Source organism: Garra rufa, chromosome 14 (assembly GCF_049309525.1).
Source record: "Garra rufa chromosome 14, GarRuf1.0, whole genome shotgun sequence".
In the NCBI taxonomy this organism is placed as follows: Eukaryota; Metazoa; Chordata; class Actinopteri; order Cypriniformes; family Cyprinidae; genus Garra; species Garra rufa.
In genome coordinates this window covers 30,702,549-30,716,937 of record NC_133374.1, presented here as the reverse complement: position 1 = coordinate 30,716,937, position 14,389 = coordinate 30,702,549, and the positions used below count along the sequence as shown (strand labels likewise).

The following is a 14,389-nucleotide window of genomic DNA, read 5'->3' as shown; positions in this document are numbered from 1 at the left end:
CGCGCTTCGCGGCGCTTGAATCCTGCCGGTTCCATAGCGAGAGTGGCGCGGCCAGAGAAATGTTGGGCGCTGCGGTATATTAAATATATTATAAATAGTTTTTTTCTGCGTGAGAAATACAATGTGTGGCGGGAGTGCGTGACAATAGACCGAAGTGAGTGACTGTCACGCTCAACGCGTGACACTTGAGAGCCCTGTTGACAATTTTCAGCAGCAATAATCAGTAAAATATGCCAGTTTCGTTCGGGTCAGTGGGATTGTTTATATTCAGTTCCGCCAATACGGTCGATTGATGATGCGTCGTGAAAGCCCCCTCTGTATTATATTTATTTTAGGTTACAGCTCTCTGGTGTACTCACTAGTTAATTCAGTGGTTCCCAAACTGGGGGGCGCGGCAAGGCTAGTGTATAGTCAGCCGATTTTTATAGAGATTCGAAAGAGATAAATGGCCGAAACTATCTGCCACGCCGCCCGGCAGTATACAGCGCGCACTGCTCAATGTGTGACGCTCTGATCAGTATTCTGCTCTATGAATGTGCGTTCTGTTGAGTTGCTCACGTCCCATATGAATGCTCCACTCGTGTACTTACGCTCAACGGAAAAGCAAAGTCCGCTCAAAACAATGTCTATATGTACTTGTTCCTGTTTGCAATAGCGCCACATACTGTGCTGTAACCATAGGCGGATTAACCATATGGGCAACTGGGCAAGTGCCCAGGGACACCACGTCCAGGGGGGCACCATGCAAATAAATTTTCTCCGGTAAGACGTCTGTTTAGCCATGGCCTATTCCGTTACGTCAGAACGTACTAAGTCAGTGGATGCGCGATCTATCGCCAGATTCACACAAACTGCGTGAACCCGTGCGCTTTCATTTTGACGTCTATATATTACTTAACCAGATTCTAGGAGCATGCTGTGCGGTGCATCCCGCAAATCCCGTCTCTTCAATTTAAATTAAAATGCCTCACTAATATATGTGTGAATTTGCTACAGAGCGTCAGCCTTGCGCTTTCACGTTGTACTTTGCAGGCTGCAGCCGTTGGCAATCAAAAAAGGGGCATAGTGTAAACAAGTGAGTTTGTACGTTTTATTTTCCGTTTACATCCTTATAAAACTATGTAGCTATATAAAACATGTTTAAATTTGCTGCATACTGTTCAGATTTATATCTAATCTTAGAACACTGTAAAAAGTGGTACACAGCAAAATCCCCAGTGTTAAATTAACACTCTGAGTGTGGACACATATAGACACTAAAGCAGTGTTAAAAGTTAACACTGAAGCGATGTTGAAGTTAACGAGATAATTAGGTGATTAACGAAGTGATGATTGATCATTATTGGAGACACCTGATGTTACTAAGCAGAATCACCAAAGGAGAAAACCAAAATATTTAAGCAACCATTATAGTGGTCAATGTTTGCATTCGTTGGGCTCTTGACCCTTAAATCTTTAATACTAGATTTTGTTTGGCTGCTGTATTTGAGTTAAAACAGCCAGACATAAGCTCATGTCATCAGGTGATGATTATGTTTTTGAATTTTTGTTATTCTGCAAAAGGGGGGCCCGGCAGAAAAAGTTTGGGAACCACTGAGTTAATTGTAGCATTCGTGGTTAAATATTTTGTATAATGGTTGCTGAATTACATAACTGTTTCACATCTCATATCCTGGTATAAGCAAATTTAAATTTCATGACATGAATTAAAGTCGATACATTCATTTATTTTTGTAAGAAGCCATTTAATAAGCAAGGTATAATGTATAGTCAGCAGTTACTATTGCAAAACAATATCACTTAGCCTACTTTTACAAGATACCAGCTGACGTCTTATCTCCATTTGATTTAGTCAGGGATGCGTTTCCCAAAAGCATCGTTAGCATGGTCGCAAGTTACATTTAACTCTACTGGTAATGCAAAAAGTAATCCAATGTAATCAGTTTCATTAATATAGCAATTGAAAATTACACTACACTGTAACCGATTTTTGTAATTTGAACAGTATTTTACTGTAATATCTACAGTAAGATACTGTAAAATATATATACAGTATTTTACTGTAAACTGCAAAGGATTATGGGAAAATATATGATCACTACTGTAATTCTCCACTACTGTAAATCCGTTTACAGTAGTGAACTTGCCCGCGAAAAATTGACCAATGGCAAGGGAGATTTTTTTTTTCTCCTGTTGAGAGGAAGTGGCGGTAAAAAGGACAAAAGAGAAATGTTGCATCAATAACACGACAAAAAGGTTAGTATATTATTTCTGTTTTATGAAAAACTGAACAATTTTAATTTGTTTTCACTTGTTAACAGCAAACTAACAATATTCATCGTGTTTTTCATGTCGGTAGCCTTTTTTTTCTGACTGGCGGCCGGGGCGCCGCCATAACGGTGAAAACATGGACTGGTGAGTAAATTAAGGTGACCTATATTAGTCGAAATAAACTTTATTTAAACTGAGAAACACGTTTGTATATTCGGCTGCCCTTTAATGCAAGTTAGTTCGTCTGACGAGCCCTTACTCAAGCTTAACAGCAAACTGAGGTGAAATACTGAGGTAAAGTGCGTTAAGCAACACCACTGTTTCTGTGGAGATTTTAAACTGTATTTTCAAGCCCTTCTTTTGCTTGTCATTTTCAAGTTTCTGGTCTGGATGTCGTCTGTAACGTCGGAGCGCGGAGGTGTATTTTGGATCTTCTTCTGTGAATGACTGCCATAGTATCGACGATAATGAACTGGTAAGCTAATAATGTCAGTAAGCCGAAGTTGACAAACTTAACGTTAGTCACAGAGCAGCATAATATCTTTTAAACGCTGCCTCTTTATAGCTGGCAAGGTAATTCTCTTCAAATGATGTTTAAGTAAGAAATGTGTGTATGAATGTCGTATGTAACTTTATAGACGGTCCCTTCAGTGACAGACGTGACATAAACAGCGCGCTAACATGAAACACTGAGGTAAAACTGAACACCGCGGTTAACTGCATCTTTTGTGTTTTATTTTCAAGTTTGTGGTCTCGTGGTCATGTCGTCTGCATCGGAGGTGTATTAGAGTCTTTTCTGGTGATTGCCGTCGTCGCGGTGCAAACAACAGGTGAGCTTCCCCTTTCATCAATTTAACTAAGTTAATGTTAACGTTACTAAATTAGCCAAATTAGCCACAGGCTGCTGTTCTCCACTGACTTGCAGAACAGGTTAACTTTTTAAAGAGAGTAACGGGCTAGCAATATATTAATATAACAAGTTTTGCTAATAAATATTATAAATGTTTATTTTATTAAAAATGTAGATTTTATTACTGTACAGTAGTTTTCTTTTCTGATCATAAACTATAGTAACACTAAAAGGGTGTTGTGACACTGTCTGTTACAGGAGATTTCTCCAAGCACTAACTGGATGCTGACCATCAGGGGCAGAATCATCATACAGCCAGCTGTCCATTTTACAGACATGCAGAATCAGGTAACCCAAAACATTTTTGTTTTACATTGCATTTACATTCATGCATTTTTCAGATGCTTTTATCCTAAGCAAGTTATATTGTATTTAAAGTACACATTTGAAAGGTATTTATTTCCGGGGAATGTTTTTTATTACCATGTCTTGTCACATCAAGATTGAGTTTGCATGCACATTAAAATTATTTCTATTAAACCAGCATTTAAACAGCAAAATGCAGCTGCTTCAGGTATCTTTAACTTACTGTAACCTTTAAATTCATAATAGCAATCTTACCGTCTGTCAATTTAGATTATTGTTACTGTAAAGCAACAATTAGAGATTTTTAATCATAGTAGGCTTATTATATGCACAGACTTTCTAGGAAACACACGTTTAGAATGTTTATATGAACAGATTAGTTAGCATTTAGCATGGTCTGTGGCAGACTTTTGAGTGTCAGGGCAACAAAATTCAATAAACAAGAATGTAATATTAAGTGATTTAAATCATGAAGAAAGTATTGTCTTTTTGCTCCATTTAGTAAAAACGGTTCTTAACAAAGCCATGTTGTGCATCTCTGCACACAGCAGTGTTTCATTACTGAATGAATTTACCTTTTTTAAACACCTAGAATCAGTGACTTACTGACCCATTCATAAAATTCTTTATAAAAAATTTCAAGAAAAAGTTTCTTCAGTTTTTTTTCTTACTACTGCGTTCGTATGTAGTATATCATTTTTTTTTTAAATGCATACAGCACCAAGTTTGACAGTTGAGGCAAATTCTTTAAACACTGTTTTTCTTGTGCTTGCAGGTTTGTTCAGACAGTCAACCTTTGTGGCAGCAAATGCATTGACAGTCACAGATCAGATGGACTTCTGGAAAGAGGGTGCAAACAACAAGCATCAGCCTGAATCCCATTCTGCCGTTTCTCATCAGAGAGCTTGTCAACTTTGACTCAAAACTACTAAAATTTAACACAACACAAACACATTTTTACTGTATGATTTTATTTTATTTACACTACCAGACAAAGCTTTTGAACAGTAAGATTTTAAATGTTTTTAAAGAAGGTCTCTTCTGCTCACTAAGCCTGCATTCATTTGATCCAAAGTACAGCAAACACAGTACACTTTTGAACCATTTTTATTATTTAAAATAACTGTTTTCTTTTTGAATATATTTTAAAATGTAATTTATTGCTGTGATCAAACCTTAATTTTTAGCATCATTACTGCAGTCACATGATCCTTCAGAAATCATTCTAATAATTTGATTTTCTGCTCAAAAACTATTATTATGATGTTGCTGAAATTATTATAATGCTAAAATACATTTTTTTTTTCAGGTTTCTTTGATGAATAGAAAGTTCAGATAAACAGCATTTATCTGAAACAGAAATAGTTTGTAACATTATGAATGTCTTTATTATCACTTTTGATCAATTTAAATCATCCTTGCTAAATAATATCTTTCTATTCATCAAAGAATCCTGAAAAATCTGAAAATTAAATAATGTTTATCAGCATACTAGAATGATTTCTGAAGGATCATGTGATACTGAAGACGAGTAATGATGCTGAAAATTCAGCTTTGATCAAAGGAATAAATTAAATTTGGATCAAATTAATGCAGGCTTGGTAAGCAGAAGAGAATTCTTTAAAAAAATCTTAGTGTTCAAAAACTTATGACTGGTAGTGTACTTACTTATTTTTGCTTTTCAGTATGTGTATGTTTGCCATGATACAAAGTCTCTGTACTTTTAAAAAGAAAATGTTCAACAATTAAAAAGAATATTATCAGAACTAATGCTTATGAGTTATTGTGATTTTTATGGGGTTGGGGTGGTAAAAATCTTGAATTACAGTGCTGTAGGTTAATTGGATTGTTTTTACAGGTAAAAAATGTTTAAAATAAATGAAAATAAACTCTATAGTACTGATACTGTAATTGAAAATACAGTAAAAATACTGTAATTGAAGATACAGTAAAAACACTGTAAATTAAATTACAGTAAAAATAATGTAAATGAAATTACAGTAAAAATACTGTAAATGAAATTACAGTAAAAATACTGTAAATGAAATTACAGTAAAGACCTTTTAGTACTGTAAATGCACTTACAGTATTAATACTGTAAACATTTTTACAGTAACTTACTGGCATCCAGCTGCCAGTAAGTTACTGTAAAATTTACAGCAAACTTTTTACAGTGTACTTATTACATTTTAAATAGGGTAACTTGTAATCTGTAATCTTATAAATCAATTGTAATGTTCTTAAGAGCTGAAGTTGCTAAAATGAGGTAAATGTTGGGTTCCAGAACATTTTGCAACTAGGATAACTATCGCAGTTGATTGTTGTTTTTGAGTTCTTATATTACTTATCTATAGAGGGTTTGCACTTATTTGGTCATTTACCCGGATGCACAGCCATACTGGAGATACTCGGATGTAAACAGCATTGATTACACGTTAATGTTCTACTAAATACGTTGTTCTGCTAATTTATGCTGTCTAAATGATGGAAAACCTGTGTGAAAGCTGCTAAATCATATAGAGAAGGACTTGGTAAGCTGGAAAGGGTCCAATATTTTGACAGACTAAAATTATTAGGTGGTAAAACCAGGGATGCGTTTCAACAAGCATCGCAAACTATGGTCGCAAGTTCCACTCAACTCTATTGGTAATGACGGATTACTCCTGGGGATATTTGCTTTTGGGAATGGGTTGTCAATTGTGTTTCTGTAAACAAAAGCAACATTTTAAGAGAGGCTTTGAAGATTTGCTCAGTAATAATACTGCACAAACCTGGTAGGATATCAGCAACCAAACCCAGGATTAAGACTTCATGGTCTATTGCGGCACCTTGTGGTCAATTCAGCATTTTACTGTAATGTTTACAATGAAAACTCCAAATGTAATTCTGTGTGGTTGTTTATTTCCAGACATGTGAAACACATTGACATGTTAAGACAGAGTTTGAATTGTTATGCTGTTTGTTAAATATTTGGTGGTCAGGATGTATTTACACAATGAACATTACAAAGTATATTTGTGAAACACCAAGACAAAACAAAAAACAAACATTTGTTAAAAATGAGTTACAGTCTGAGATCAAAAGTACAGCAAAAGTACAAACAGTGTTGGGGAGTAACTAGTTACATGTAATACGTTATTTAATCATGTGTTAATTATGAAAATGTTAATGATTACAAAGGGAGTTACGTCTGAATATTTTGTGTAAAAAGCTAGGATATGATAGGATATTCATTTCTTTTGATGCGCACAAAGCCTCCTGCCATTTAAAGGCTGTTTAGTAAAACAATGCTATTCTGATGCTTTTAATTGGTTCTCATTTGAATTTGAACAGTATCTGATTAAAAGTTGAAAACATTCATTAGAAATTCGGAAGGATAATCGAAAAGTAATGTAATCAGTTGCATTACTTTTTGTATAAAGTAATTGGAAATTACACTACTTATTACATTTTAAATAGGGTAACTTGTAATCTGTAACCTTCCCAACACTGAGTACAAAGTTATCATGCAACATGGTGCAAATATCATTAATAAAGTGAGTATGTGCATAAAACAGTAGCTTGTTCTCACTGGCATTTTAAGTAACCTTTTGCATTTACAACCATTTCAGATTTACCAATAAAACTTGAAAAAAGGGGAATTCAACCTTATTCAACATCAGCGTACACCAATGTCACCATTTGTCAAAACATCCTACACTCTACAAAGTTTATGGTGGTATAATAATGACCGTTAAGACGAAAAACAGTTAAGTCCTTTCAAGGTTTAAATGAGCTGTCTGGGTTGCTTATTAAATGGTTCACCTGTCCACCTATAAACATGAATACATTTTCCATAAGCCAGCACTCACTTGCACTAATGCAATAGGTGATTAAAACTGGTGATTCTCATGTTTCTCTAGCAAAATGTTTAAAAATTCTAACTTTTGTTTAGGGCAGAGGTTTTGAACTCTGGCCCTCGAAGTCCACGTTCCTGCAGAGTTTAGCTCCAACCTTGATCAAACTCACCTGCCTGTAACTTTCTAGTGATCCTGAAGACCTCGATAAGGTGTGTTTGATTAAAGTTGGAGCTAAACTCTGCAAGAAAGTGGACCTCAAAAACCAGAGTTGAAACTATAGAAATCAATATATCAGGAGTCTTCAAGCTTGGTCCTGGAGGGCCGGTGTCCTGCAGAGTTTAGCTCCAACTTGCCTCAGCACACCTGCCTGGAAGTTTCTATTTTGCCTTGTAAGAGCTCGATTAGCTGGTACAGGTTTGTCTAATTGGGGTTTGTAGCTAAACTCTGCAGGACATGCCCTCCGGGACCAAGTTTGGGCACCCCAGGGCTATAGAAACTGAAATATCAAGGGTGTCCAAACTTGGTCCTGGAGGGCTGGTGTCCTACAGCAGTGGTTTTCAATCCTGGTCCTGGGGACCCACTGCTCTGCACATTTTGTGTGTCTCTCTTATATACCACACCTGATTCAGTTCATCAGCTCATTAGGAGAGAGATCCATGTACTTAACTGAGTGTGTCAAATAAGGGATACATACAAAATGTGCAGAGCTTTGGGTCCCCAGGACCAGGATTGAAAACCACTGTCCTACAGAGTTTAGCTCCAACTTGCCTCAGCACACCTGCCTGGAAGTTTCTAGTATGCCTTGTAAGAGCTTGATTAGCTGGTTCAGGTGTGTCTAATTGAGGATGGAGCTAAACTCTGAGGAACATGCCCTCCAGGACCAAGTTTGGGCACCCCTGTGCTATAGAAAATTACATATCAGGGGTTTCTGAAGGGCCAGTGTCCAGCAAAGTTTAGCTCCAAACTGCCTCAACACACCTGCCTGGAAGTTTCTAGTATGCCTAGTAAGACAATGATTAGCTGGTTCAGGTGTGTTTGATTAGGGTTAAAGCTAAAATCTACAGGACAGTGGCCCTCCAGGACCGAGTTTGGACACCCCTGATGTATAACAAAAATCTTTGACCTTTGTGAATTCCTGGGACACTGCAGTGTGAAATATTTAGACTTTTAAAACATTTATTACATACAGTGTATTTAGACTACTTTTGAGACTTGTGACTCCCCAAACCACAACACACAATAAATAAAATCGGCAAGAAATACTAACATTCAAGTGATCAGACATAGCTCAAAATTTTCAGTCTGATATCAATACTCCACAAAGTTTAAAATGTCAGAAATGTTGTGTAATTGTGGCACATCAAGTTACTGCTTGCTACGATCCTAATGTGCGACTCCTGTCCAGTCGTTTCTTGGCAGGGTTTGGATACTGGGGGTTCTCAATAACCCCTTCCCCAAACTTGAGTTCCAAGAAGGCACGGTGGTTGTTCGGACCATAAGCGGTGATCCCGGCAAACTGCATTGGCACCAGGGGTTGCAGGAAATGCTCTGGGAACTCTACGTCTTGTTTGTGCTCAGTCCAAGTGTCCCTAGTCATAACTCCATTGCGAGGGTAAAAGGGCCACAAGTCCACATGCAAATGGTTGGCTTCACTATATTGCACACGGTAGAAGTCACCCTCAACCGCTCGCTCCCACACATAGCCGTTAGCGTCCACCAGTGAGCCAGAGTCCAGATTCTTTAGGTAGTCGCAATTTGGAACGTCCTCTAAGTAAATGCCCAAATCCACGTCGTAGTCCCATGGGATTATATCCTGGTGTCGGGCTGCACCCAACAAGGAACCCCCTTCCAGCCAGTAACGTACGCCGGAGCTCTCCAAGATATTGATAACATATTTAGTAGTCTCTCGCAGAGCTCGCAAGCAGCAAGGCGGAGTCCAGCGCTCTATGTAGAGGTATTCTGGTGTGTCGTCACGCACTGTGCCGAAACATCTTGCAGTCTCTTTACTGCAACCAAACCACTGATCCCGACCATCAGGCAGCACCACGCGCTTCAAGCCGAAGCTACGCATGAGGTGATTGGTGGCGTCTTTCAGACGACCGTCCGCCTTCCACTGATTGTGTGCTGAGCTAAACAGCGGTCGATGACTTGCAGAAAACGAAGGCCCCTCCAGAAGCTTGACCTTCCAGCCGCGCAGAGATGTTTGGACAAACAAGGAAGACATGAGGGGGTGCCCTAAGGGAACTGAGAGATTGAAGAGGTCCTCAGTGCGGATAAGAACCACGGCGTCTCCCTGCAGGGCTGTGCAGACACTACCGCTGCTTCCTGAGGCTGCAGGGGTGTAGGTCACAGTCCATTCCCGTAGATTCACCCGAAGGTGCAGGCACTGCACTGCCGAGCGGGTCAGCACAGGGGCGGCAACGAGTCTGACTGGTCCACCACCTTCGCCTTCCAGCTCCCGAATGAGCCTCTCAATTTGTCGGCCGTGGTCCAGCTCCACGCCATCTGGAACTAATAGTGCAAACTCCGTCTGCACGTTAAACTCAGGACGGTGAGTTTGTGGAGGCTGGTCGGGGCTCGGCGACAACACCAGGAGCCTGGCTCCCTCGGGAAGAGCCAGAGGAGGGTACGGTGGACTTTCGGCTACAGCGAGGAAGGGCAGCTCTGGTCTTTGGCGCAAGAAGGAGCGTGCAACATCACCAACGTAGTTTTCAAAATCTTCAAATTCCCTAACGAGGATCGTGACGCGTGGACCACGCATGTTGCCCTCAAGGCCTCCCATTTTGGCGCCGCCAACTATACTTCCACCTACCAGATTGCCCATAGCTCCCAGTCCTGGCACAGGCAGAGAGGCTTTCTTTAAGCCCTTACTTTGTTCCCGACGCTTCTCCATCATCTGCTGCTGGGCCCGTGAGACATAATACAGGATGAGCAAGTTCAAAATTATAGCTCCCGTTAAAAGAGCCTGGCAAAAACTGATACGCATTATGGCGCTTGTGGTGAAACAACTTTTATGATGCATGCAGTAAGTAAAAATTGGAAAAGGAAGAGAACAGAAAATCTTGACCGTCAAAACCTGTCCAAATTCCTGAAATTTTGTACATTATCATTCTGGTCTGGCCAAAAAGAAAGCAAAGTGGAAAGCGTTTGGGAGCTGAATATTTGATGAACCATCTTCTATGAGCAGAGATCAGTTTCTGCTGATGTCTTCCTTTGTGTCAGCTGATCCCATCCAGAAAAAAAGACTGACGGACAGATTCCATATTCGACTCGAGTGCCTTTAGTTCACCACAGTCCATTAAATAAAAGCTATACATGGAGACAAAACAAAAACATTTTAATAAATAAATTAACTTAAAACGTACAAGGCAATTGTTAGGGACATTCAGTTGAAGTTTGCATTGCAAAAAGCCTATTAGTCATCACTACTATGTCTAGCCAACAAAGATGACCTAGAAATATATAAAGATGTTCCAAGCTACTGTCCCAATTAGAGCTAAGCTCTAGATTTGAGTATTTCAGAAACTATCATTTGATCACTTGAGACAGTTCCTCCAAATATAGAACATGCATGCAAAATTTAACCCAAACTAGCCTACAACCATCGATTCATGCAGATCTATGCAGTCTCTGCTCTTGAAAGCATACACATATTCACAATGACACGCATCTTCATTATTCAAAACGGTAGAAAACACGACTGTGAAAACTAACATTTTACGGTTGACTCAACATTTTCCTCATCAGCACATTGTTTGCACGGTATTCTTGGTATTCTTCCCCATGCTTAATTCGGAAATGAGCAAAGGAAGCCCGAGAGAAGATCACAATGTAGCAGGAAGCTCACACTACTAGGTCGCCTCGATCAATCCCATAGAAATAGTACGAGCAGGTAGAATGACACGTAACGTAACACATGTGTTCTCAAATGGGCGGGGCTTAGCGGTAACATGAGATGGGTTTAAAACATTTTTTCTTTTAACGCTTCACTGTGTTTTAACTTGCTATTTTATTAATATTATATTTAAAATATTTTTTATATTTATATAAAATAAAATATTTATTTTTATTATGTTTTTCTGTTAATGAAAAAAAATAATAAATTGATAATTAGAATATTCGGTTTTATAAAATAACTAGAAAAAATCTATACCGAGACATGTCACATGACATCTTTTACTTTTCTCATCGCTAGTCAGGATGGACCAATCACATTCATCTGTGATGTCTGGACTCGTATTCTAAGAAAATAATTTTATAGAGATTGCGAAAGTGGATTTACATTTTTTTTTAAGTCAGCAACAACTTTGTAATCAGCTAATTAAACAATTATACATTTTAGCAGTCGTAGGTTTCCTATAAAACAAAAAACGTCTTGATATTTGAATTGACCTCAATGGAGGATCAGGCTTTTGGAGCCGTCAACCGCCCCCTTGCGGAAGCCATCTTTATGACCCATAAGGAGCACTTACGAGCTGGTAGCGTTTGCAGCCATTCCGTAGTAGGAGTGGATCACTATTTGGCACTTTTCTGTGTGTGTGAGTACTCGCCTATCTGTAGCGGGCAGGAAAACGGGAGAGGGCTTCGGTGGAGACTTCAAGCAACGGGGTGGCTTATTCTTCTGTTTTTCCACCTCCTGGCTCCAGCGACAGCTCGAACGCTCTGATGGAGGCGGAAAGATCCGGCGGGGTGTCGGGTGGAACGAATCAGAGCCCTGCAGGAAGCGGAGCGGGGCGCAATCCTAACGGGCCGAAGGCTGTGCTCGGTCCTGCTCCCACCGCAGCAGCCGCCGCCGCGGCCGGGGCGATGGCTGGAACCTCCCAGCCGCGAGATCCGCAGGACGGGGACGCGGGCCTCTCGCTGCCCGGGATCTTACATTTCATCCAGTTTGAATGGAGTCGCTTTCAAGCCGAGAAATATCGCTGGGAGGCCGAACGAGACGAGCTGAGGGTAAAAAAACGGCGTTTCTTTAATCGCATGTTTTGGTCTCTTCCAGACGGATTCCTTGAGGAAGAGCACATTTACAGATAAGACGCAGGAAGAAGTCACGATCGCCTGATGTTATTGTCGATTAGACGTAGTTTAGGGATTGCATTGGGTTTAAGTATTCATCTGATGCTATTCAGTGAAACAGTAGCAAATGTAACTGTGAAAATAATATCCTTTTGTTGAATGCACATACCCACCTTAGGATGGGAATCGATTCTAAATCTGATTCATCTGAACGATTCCACTTCCGTAGCGGTTCTTTTAGCATTTTTTGAGGAAAAAAGAAAACTCAAACATACAAGTCGTATTGTATTTACGGCTGTCATCAGTCTGTTGCCAGTTATGAGATCAGATTTCAAAAGCAGATAAATGCGACACATCAATTGATCGTAACAATACACAAATAATATACGACTAGAATTTGGTAACACGTTTGATGTTGTCATATAAACATGTCCACGTGTTTGAAGCACAGCATAACAAAGTAACAGTTTCTTCATAATTTCGAGTAGCCTAGCTCGTGACCGAACTATTAAAGATAAAATTCTGTCATTTATTCACCTTCAAGTGGTTTCAAACCTGTATGAGTTTCTCTTTCTGTTAAACACAAAGGAACATATCTTGAAGAATGTGGGTGACCAAACATTTGCAGTTTTCTTTAGACTTCAATTGTATGGTATAAAAATGCTATGAAAAATTGTTTACCCACATTCCTTCAAAATATCTTTAGCGCTCAACAGAAAGAGAAACTCAGGTTTAAAACAACTTGAGGTTGAGTGAATAACTATTTTTATTTTCGGTCGAACTGTTACTTTAACTTGCAGTTCAGAAAGTGAGTTAAATTAATTCAGGAATTGAAACCAAAGGTGTCTTTGTTTTTTTTTTTGTTTTTTTTTGTTTTGTAAAAAGAACAGGCTAGTGAGAGTCATCGGGTACACAAACTAATTACTTAAGTTTGCATGTGTTTTTTTTATGTACTAAAACTAAAAAATGCGTAACAAGAGTTTGTGTGAGAATTGAACTAGATTGACTTTATTTATTTCTATTCAAACATGACCCTTTCTATTAGTAAGTGAGTCAAAATCAATGAACACTTCAACTTGCTAAAATGTTTACAACTGGATTATTTTGATTCACTAAAAATAATCATACAAGCCATAGATATATGACGTATGTTTGTTAGATTTGCTAAAAGAATCAATCCATAAAAGTAAGCTGTTCAGGAATTGTATTGCAATGGTTGTGTACTTTCGTAAGCTTGTTTTTTTTATTTTTTTTTATTTACTAAATATAATTGGCTGACAAGAGTCATTGATTCTGAAATCAGACTACACCGCTCATGAAATTTTAGTTTAAATCATTATACGAATTAGTTCATACAGTTCATTTGTTTATGAATAGGACATGGGTACATGATACGCTTGGTTCTCCAAAAAATAATTGGTTTCCTTAGGAAGTACTTTTTACACATTATTTTGTAATTAAAGTATATTAATGTGTATTATTATTGTTATTGAAGTATAGAGGTCACCTAGTGTTGCACTTTTTTTAGACTTTTTGGAAAAAGTCTAGTATTGTTGTATAGTATGCTTAATATCCCGTCCTTCCCATATGGCAAAAAAAAAAAAAAAATACATTTTTGTTGCCAAAATATATTGGAAATACATGCTAAACAGTGAAGCTCAATGAAATAAGGTTTTGAAATAGATTTAGTTTAGTTTAATTTAATTTAGTTTTAACCTTCATATGCAACATATATTTTTAAATGTATTTCAGGGAACAATACAAATGTGGATGTCCTTCTAAAGGTACATTATTATATAGTGTATATAAGGTATATATTGAAATATTGCAAATTATTTATGTTCCTTGCTGAGGTTTATTCAAATATATTATTTTTTCTTCAAATGTGGCATAATGTAAATGCGTTTTCCTGGATTGAAAAATATATTTTAAAATATTTAAAAATTGTTAAAATGCTTGTTTAAAATATCTATATTTCAAATATGTCCAAAAAGATATTGGTAGAAACATAAATTAAAATGTATAAAATATATAAAAAATAATAAAAAAT

General features: G+C 38.0%; 2 protein-coding genes and 1 long non-coding RNA gene across 4 annotated transcripts in view; 2 read left to right on the top strand and 1 right to left on the bottom strand.

The window, feature by feature from the left end:
• Positions 1-51: 51 nt before the first annotated feature.
• Positions 52-5,235, top strand: LOC141285132 (uncharacterized). Of its 2 annotated transcripts, XR_012338554.1 has the most exons (5): positions 52-2,415; positions 2,650-2,746; positions 3,016-3,101; positions 3,380-3,469; positions 4,263-5,235. It is a non-coding gene; the product is annotated as an uncharacterized lncRNA (long non-coding RNA). The 2 variants fall into 2 exon arrangements; XR_012338553.1 differs by having other exon boundaries at positions 54-2,746; positions 4,263-5,233.
• A 1,133-nt stretch (positions 5,236-6,368) lies between these two features.
• Positions 6,369-11,175, bottom strand: fkrp (fukutin related protein). The gene is made up of 2 exons (XM_073817805.1): positions 11,041-11,175; positions 6,369-10,635 (listed from the first exon to the last, which is right to left on the bottom strand). Exon 2 carries the CDS (start codon positions 10,346-10,348, stop codon positions 8,702-8,704), a length of 1,647 nt encoding a protein of 548 aa, XP_073673906.1. The 5' UTR covers positions 10,349-10,635; positions 11,041-11,175; the 3' UTR covers positions 6,369-8,701.
• A 642-nt stretch (positions 11,176-11,817) lies between these two features.
• Positions 11,818-14,389, top strand: part of strn4 (striatin, calmodulin binding protein 4) — a 38,185-nt gene continuing 35,613 nt past the window's right edge. Inside the window, exon 1 of the mRNA XM_073817584.1 lies at positions 11,818-12,276. Within this exon, the coding sequence (XP_073673685.1) occupies positions 11,992-12,276 (285 nt within the window). The 5' untranslated portion in view covers positions 11,818-11,991. The remainder of the gene's footprint in view (positions 12,277-14,389) is intronic.